The sequence below is a fragment of the Gallinula chloropus genome (genome assembly GCF_964237585.1).
Source record: "Gallinula chloropus genome assembly, contig: HAP1_SCAFFOLD_825, whole genome shotgun sequence".
Classification (NCBI taxonomy): Eukaryota; Metazoa; Chordata; class Aves; order Gruiformes; family Rallidae; genus Gallinula; species Gallinula chloropus.
In genome coordinates this window covers 1-7,997 of record NW_028168746.1, presented here as the reverse complement: position 1 = coordinate 7,997, position 7,997 = coordinate 1, and the positions used below count along the sequence as shown (strand labels likewise).

Sequence of the window (7,997 nt, the reverse complement as noted above, 5' to 3'; positions counted from 1 at the left end):
ACCAGAACCCCCCCAGACACCCCCTGTGCCCCCCCCCAGGCCCATAGACCCCCCCCAAACCCCTGTGCCCCTCCCCCAGGACACCAGGACCCCCCAGACCCCCCCCTGTGCCCCCCCCACCGCCCCCCCGCACACAGGGTCCCTTTGTCCCCGCGCGTGGGGTGACAGCGGCGCGTGAGGAATGGCCGCGTGGGGGGGGGAGGGGCGGGGGGGGAGGGGCCAGGGGGGAGGGGGCACTGGGGGGTGGGGGGGGGGGCTTGGAGCTGCCAGGGGCTGGGGGGGACAATGGGTGGGGATGGGGGGGCAATGGGGGGGCAATGGGGAGGCTGGGGGCGCAATAGAGGGGACTGGGGGGGCAATTGGGGGGATTGGGGATTGGGGGGGGGCCAGGGGGCTGGGATGGGGGGGGACAAAGGGTTTGGGGGGGGCAGGGACAAGGGGGGACAGGGACACTGGGGATACTGGGAGGATGATGGAGATACTGGGGGGCACTGGGGACACTGGGGACAGGGACACTGGGGATACTGGGGGACAGTGGGAGGACAGTGGGGATACTGGGGGACACTGGGGGATACTGGGGACACTGGGGACAGCGACACTGGGGGACACTGGGGGACACTGGGGGACACTGGGGACACTGGGGTTACTGGGGGATACTGGGGACACTGGGGGCAGTGGAGGGACAGGGACAATGGGGGCACTGGGGGGTACTGGGGACACTGGGGACAATGGGGGCACTGGGAGGACAGGAACAAGGGGCCACTGGGAGCACTGGGAGGACAATGGGGACACTGGGGACAAAGGAGGGGACGGGACACTGGGGACAATGGGGATACTGGGAGACGGGACAATGGTGCCACTGGGGACAGGGACAACTGGGGACGCTGTGGGGGGGCAGGGCAGGGCCACTGGGAGCACTGGGGATACTGGGGGGTACGAGGGGACGGGACGCTGGGGACACTGGGAGGTGATACTGGTGTTACTGGTGTCCCCCCAGCCCCCACCATGAGGCCGGTGGCCGCTGCCCTCCCCACCCTGCTGCTGCTGCTGCCGCTTCCTCCAGGTACTGGGAGCACTGGGAGGCACTGGGAGGCGCCAGGAGGGGCTGGGAGGGGAGCTGGGGGGAACTGGGAGGGATTTGGGGGACCAGAAGGGAAACTGGAAGCAACTGGGGGGTACTGGGAGGGGAGTTGGGGGGAACTGGGAGCACTGGGGGGGGGTGCTGAGGGAGCACTGGGGGTGACTGGGAGGGGAACTGGGGGGGTCTGGGGAGGGACTGGTGGGAGGATGGGGGGAGTGGGGGGCACTGGGAGGCACTGGGAGGGACTGGGAGGGAGTAGGGCGGCACTGGGAGGGACTGGGAACCTCCTTATTACCCCCAATAACCCCCCCCAGACCCCCATTACCAGCCACCACCCCCCATTAATGCCCCCCAGCCCCCCCCCCAAACCCCCTTATCACCCCCCAGGGACACCCCCCCAACCCCCTGGAACCCCCTAAATCCCCCTCCAGACCCCCCAAACCCCCTTTATCCCCCCCAACCCCCCCCAAACCCCCTCATATCCCCCCCATACCCCCCAAACCCCCTAATAGCCCCCAACCCCCCTGAAACCCCCTAAATCCCCCTCCAGACACCCCCAGACCCCCCCAAACCCCCCTTATCCCCCCTCATACCCCCCCATATCCCCCCCAACCCCACTTATCCCCCCCCAAACCCCCTCATATCCCCCCCAACCCCCCTAATACCCCCCCAAACCCCCCCTTCCCCACCCCCCCACCCCTCTTTTAACCCCCCTTTCCCCTTCCCCCCCCCCCAAAAAGGCTGCTGGGGGGGCCCCTGGGCCGCCTGGATGCCCCCCAGCCTGTCGGGGCTGGCGGGGGGCTGCGTCAGCATCCCCTGCCGCTTCGGGTACCCCGAGGAGCTGCGCCCGGGCTCCATCCAGGGGCTGTGGTACTTCGGGAGCCCCTACCCCAAAAACTACCCCCCCGTGGTGGCCCGATCCCGGCCCGGGGCCGTCCACGAGAGCTTCACGGGCAAAGCCCGGCTGCTGGGGGACCCCGGGCTGCGGGACTGCTCCCTGCTGCTGGGGCCCCTGGGCCCCGAGTTCGCCGGGAAGTATTACTTCCGAGGGGACCTGGGGGGGTACAACCAGTACAGCTTCTCCGAGCACACCACGCTGGAGGTGCTGGGTGAGGTTTGGGGGGGATGGAGGGGGTTTGGGGGGGATTTGGGGGGATGGAGAGGGTTTGGGGGGGATTGAGGGGGGTTTGAGGGGGATTTGGGGGGATGGAGGGGGATTTGGGGGGGCTTGGGGGTGCTTGAGGAGGGTTTGGGGGAGATTGAGGGGGATTTGGGGGGGTTGGAGGGGTTTGGGGGATTGAGGGGGATTGGGGGGGATTTGGGGGTTTGGGGGGCTACAACCAGTACAGCTTCTCCGAGCACACCACGCTGGAGGTGCTGGGTGAGGTTTGGGGGGAATGGAGGGGGTTTGAGGGGGATTTGGGGGGATGGAGGGGGATTTGGGGGAGATTGAGGGGGTTTGGGGGGGTTGGAGGGGGATTTGGGGGGGTTGAAGGGGGATTTGGGGGGGATTGAGGGGGCTTGAGGAGGGTTTGGGGGAGATTGAGGGGGATTTGGGGGGGGTTGGAGGGGGTTTGGGGGGGATTGAGGGGGATTTGGGGGGGATTGGGGGGCTACAACCAGTACAGCTTCTCCGAGCACACCACGCTGGAGGTGCTGGGTGAGGATTGGGGGGGGTTTGGGGGGGGTGTTGGGGGGGATGGAGGGGGTTTGAGGGGGATTTGGGGGAGTTTGGGGGGGATTGAGGGGGATTTGTGGGGGATTTGGGGGGCTTGGGGGGGGATTGATTCACCTGTCAGTCCCCCTCCCCCAAATCTGGGGCTCCCCCCCCCTTCCCAAATCCCCCCCCCTCACCCCCCAATCCCCCTGCCAGAGGAGCCGGTGCTGGAGACCCCCCCGGAGCTGGTGGCGGGCGCCAGGGCCGAGCTGCGGTGCCGGGTCCCCGACAACTGCCCCCAGCTGCAGCCCCGGATCTGGTGGGACGGGGCCGAGGACCTTCCGGAACGTTCCCTGCGCGAGTTCCGCGAGGAGGCGGACGGCGCCGCGGCCGCCGTGGCCGTGCTGGGCTTCCGCCCGCGCCGCGAGGACGGCGGCCGCCGCCTGGGCTGCCGCGTCACCTTCGCCAACAGCAGCCTGGCCTTCGAGGCCGCCCTGGCCCTGGACGTCCAGTGTCAGTCGGGCTGCGGGGAGGGGAAGCCCCACGGGACCCAAAATCCCTCCGGGAACCCCCAAAATCCATCCGGGAACCCCCAAAAGCCCTGGGTTGGGCCCCAAAATCCCTGGGTTGGGCCCCAAATCCCTTCAGGAGCCCCAAAAGCCCTGGGTTGGGCCCCAAAATCCCTTGATTTGGCCCCAAAATCCCTTGGGCAGACCCCAAAATCCCTTCAGGAACCCCAAAATCCTTGGGGCCCCAATAAATCCTTGGTGGGTACTAAAATCTCATGGGTTGGGCCCCAAAATCCCTTGGGCAGACCCCAAAAACCTGTTGGGACCCCCAAAATCCCTTGGGTTGGGCCCCCAAATCCCTTCGGGAACCCCAAAATCCCTTGGTAGGCCCCAAAATCCCTGGGTTGGGCCTCAAAATCCCTTCAGGAACCTCAAAATCCCTTTGGGAACCCTAAAAATCCCTGGGTTGGGCCTCAAAATCCCTAGATTTGGCCCCAAATCCCTTGGGCAGACCCCAAAAACCTGTTGGGACCCCCAAAATCCCTGGGTTTGGCCCTGAAATCCCTTCAGGAACCCCAAAATCCCTTGGGTTGGGCCCCACATCCCTTCAGGAACCCCTAAATCCCTGGGTTGGGCCCCCAAATCCCTTGGGTAACCCCCAATTCTCCCCCACACCCCCAATCCCCCCCCCGGTATCCCCTCCAAACTCCCCCTGAGGGACCCCCAACCCCTCCCCATACCCCCAACCCCCCTCCCAGTCCCCCAACCCCCCCCTAACCCCCCTCCTCTTCCCCCCCCAGACGAGCCCCAGGTCCTGGAGGTCTCGGGGCCCACGGAAGCTGTCGAAGGGACCCCGGTGGAGCTGGGGTGCCAGGCCGAGGGGCGCCCCCCGCCCCTCCTCTCCTGGTTCCGGGGGGCGACGGTGCTGGGCGAGGAACCAGTCTCCACCAGTTTGCCACTGGTGCTGCCGCGGGCGCGGCCGCAGGACGCCGGCGTCTACAGCTGCGTCGCCGAGAACCGCCACGGCCGCCACAACCGCAGCCTGGAGCTCCACGTGGCCTGTGAGGGACGGGGGCACCCCGAAAGCAGAGGGGGGGGCTGGGGGGGCACCCCATAAATGGACAAGGGGCTGGGAGGGCACCCCAAAATAGAGGGGGGCTGGGGGTTGGGGGGGCATCGTTTCGGGGACCTTATGGAGGCACCCCCCCCCCCCCAAACCCTTGGGGTGCCCCCAAACCCTTGTAACCCCCCCAAACTCTTGGGTCCTGCCCCCCCCGCCAAATCCTTGGGGTCCCCTGGGAGGGTCCCCCCAACCCCTCATCCCCCTCCACCTCTGGGGGTCCCTTATCCCCTTATCGTCCCCAACCCCTGGGGGTCCCAGACCCCTCTTCCCCCCCAACCTTTGGGGTCCCTCACCCCCCTGACCCCCCACCCCTGGGGGTCCCTCACCCCCTTGTCCCTCCCAAACCCTTGGGGTCCTCTGGGAGGGTCCCTATTGGTGTCACCCCCCCCCTCCCCACCCCTGTGGGTCCCTCACCCCCTTGTCCCTCCCCCAACCCTTGGGGTCCCCCCCCCGGCCCTGGGTGGGGGTCCCTGACCCCCTCTTCCCCCCCAGACGCCCCCCGCCCCCCGGTGCTGAACGGGTCGCTGTGGGTGGTGGCGGGGGAGCCGGTGTCGGTGACGTGCGGCGCCGCCAGCCACCCCGCGCCCATCGTGACGGTGACGCGGGGCCGGCGCGTGGTGGCCGCCGCCGTCTACGAGCCCCAGGTCACCATGGCCATGGCGGCCGCGCGGCCCGAGGACGCCGGCGAGTACCTGTGCCGGGCCGAGAACCAGCACGGCCAGAGCAGCCTGGCCTTCAACCTCACCGTGGAGTGTGAGGGGATGGGGGGGGGGCTGCTGGGGGGGTGGGGTGGGTCGAAGAGGGGTTTAGGGGGGTCCTAAGGGGGGTTATAGGGGTCCTAAGGGGGGTAATAGTGGGACTACGAGGGGTATTGGGGGGTCTAAGGGGGTATTGGGGTGTCTAAGGTGGGTATTGGGGGGTCTAAGGGGGGTATTGGGGGATCTGAGGGGGTAATAGTGGGCCTAAGGGGGGTACTGGGGTGTCTAAGGGGGGTAATAGAGGTCCTAAGGGGGGTAATAGTGGGCCTAAGGGGGGTATTGGGGTGTCTAAGGGGGGTATTGGGGGATCTAAGGGGGGTACTGGGGTGTCTAAGAGGGGTATTGGGGTGTCTAAGGGGAGTATTGGGGTGTCTAAGAGGGGTATTGGGGGGTCTAAGGGGGGTATTGGGGTGTCTAAGGGGGGTATTGGGTTGTCTAAGGTGGGTATTGGGGGGTCTAAGGGGGGTATTGGGGGATCTGAGGGGGTAATAGTGGGCCTAAGGGGGGTACTGGGGTGTCTAAGGGGGGGTAATAGAGGTCCTAAGGGGGGTAATAGTGGGGCTACGGGGGGTACTGGGGTGTCTAAGGGGAGTATTGGGGGATCTAAGGGGGTATTGGGGTGTCTAAGGGGGGTATTGGGGGATCTAAGGGGGTATTGGGGTGTCTAAGGTGGGTATTGGGGTGTCTATGGGGGGTATTGGGAGATCTGAGGGGGTAATAGTGGGCCTAAGGGGGGTACTGGGGTGTCTAAGGGGGGTATTGGGGGGCCTAAGGGGGGTATTGGGGGGTCTAATGGGGTATTGGGGTCATTAAGGGGGGTAATAGGGGTCTTAAGGGGGTGTTGGGAGGCCTAAGGGGGGTCTTGGGGTCGCTGGGGGTCTGTGGGTGGTTACTGGGGGTGTTACTGGGGGTTATGGGGTGTTACTGGGGGGGGTTACCGGGTGTTACTGGGGGGGTTACTGGGGGTTACTGGGGGGGGCTACTGGGGGGGTTTACTGGGGGTTATGGGGTGTTACTGGGGGTTACTGGGGGTTATGGGGTGTTACTGGGGGGGGTTACTGGGGGTTACTGGGTGTTACTGGGGGGGGTTACTGGGGGTTACAGGGTGTTACTGGGGGGTTACTGGGGGTTACTGGGGGGGTTTACTGGGGGTTACGGGGTGTTACTGGGGGGTCCCTCTCTAAACATCCCCTCCCCTCCCCCCAGTCCCCCCCATCCTGCTGGCCGAGTCCCGCTGCACGCCGGGGGGGGAGGGGGCGCGGTGCGTCTGCTCCGCCTGGGCCCTTCCGGAACCTTCCGTGACCTTTGACCTCCCGTCCCGTAACCTGACGGTGGCCGAGGGGCACCGGGACTACGCGGCGCTGGCGGGGCGGGGCCGGGCCGAGGGGGGCGGGGCCACCGTCACCGCCGTGCTCACCCTGCGCGGGGCGCTCGACCCGCGACTGGCCGTGCTCTGCGCCGCGCGCAACGCCCACGGCCACGCCCGCCAGCAGCTGCTCTTCCAGCACCCCGGTGAGACCACGCCCCCCGCCCCGCCCCCTGCCAGATACCCCCTCCCTAATGGATATTTGCCCCGCCCCCTTTGATTTGCCCCACCCCCTGGGTCATTTGCCCCGCCCACTTTGACTTGCCCTGCCCCGTGGTATATTCCCCTGCCCCAGGGCTGATTAGCCCCGCCCCATTGGTTATTTGCCCCGCCCCCTTATTTGCCCCACCCCCTGTGTTATTATCCCCACCCCATGGTACATTACCCCCGCCCCCTTTATTTGCCCCACCCCTTGGTTTATTTGCCCCACCCCCTGGGTTTTTACCCCCGCCTTATGGTATATTGCCCCGCCCCTTTATATCTCCACCCCGTGGGTTATTTGCCCCACCCCATGGGTCATCAGGTCCAGCCAATGGTACGTTAGCCCCACCCCTTTTATTTGCCCCACCCATGGGTTATTTGCCCTGCCCCCTGGGTCCTTAGCCAAGCTCCCTTTATTTGCCCCACCCCCCCGGGTTATTAGCCCTGCTTTATGGTATATTGGCCACGCCCCTTTAATGGCCCCACCCCATGGGTTATTTGCCCCGCCCCCTGGGTTATTATCCCCACCCCATGGTACATTACCCCCGCCCCCTTTATTTGCCCCACCCCATGGGTTATTTGCCCCGCCCCATGGTCCTTAGCTCCGCCCCATGGTACATTAGCCCCACCCCCTTTATTTGCCCCACCCCAAGGTTTATTAGCCACAGCCCATGGGTTATTAGCCCCGCCCCCCTTTATTGCCCCCCCCGGGTTATTAGCCCCGCCCCCTGTGTTCTTAGCTCTGCCCCATGGTCTATTGGCCCCACCCCCGGTATATTTGCCCCTCCCCTTCTAATTTGCCCCGCCCCCTTGCTTATTCACCCCTCCCCCTTCATCACCCCCACCCCTGGGTCATTTGCCCCTCCCCCTTTCTTAGCCCCGGCCCCGATTCCCTCCCCCCACGGGGGTTTATCCCCTTGGGGGGCGGGGCTACGGCCGGTGGGCGGGGCTATCCCCGGTGGGCGGGGCTCCTGACCACGCCCCCTCCCCGCAGGGGGGCTGGTGTGGGCCAAGGTGGGGCCGGTCGGGGCCGTCGTGGCCTTCGCCATCGTCATCGCCCTCGTCTGCTACCTCAGCCAGAGCCGCCGCAAGTGAGCCACGCCCCCCGGGCCAGGCCACGCCCCCCTCGGGAGGCCACGCCCATGTGGGGGGAGGCAGCCAATGGGAGGGGGACCTGGGCCCATGGCGGGGGGGGGGGGGGAAACTGAGGCAGGGTGGGGGGTGTTGGGGGGGCCTGGGGGGGTTACAGGGGGGTGGGGGGATGGTACCCCAAGGCGAGGGGGGTCCCTGAGGCAGGGGAGG

General features: G+C 66.6%; 1 protein-coding gene across 1 annotated transcript; it reads left to right on the top strand.

The window, feature by feature from the left end:
* Window positions 1–1,850: 1,850 nt before the first annotated feature.
* MAG (myelin associated glycoprotein) lies at window positions 1,851–7,786 on the top strand (the record flags this gene model as incomplete). Its single annotated transcript, XM_084280667.1, has 6 exons — window positions 1,851–2,190; window positions 2,955–3,251; window positions 4,048–4,308; window positions 4,863–5,123; window positions 6,335–6,640; window positions 7,690–7,786. Coding segments are annotated over 6 exons (1,562 nt in total), but the record flags the coding sequence as incomplete, so codon positions are not given.
* Between the last annotated feature and the right edge of the window lie 211 nt (window positions 7,787–7,997).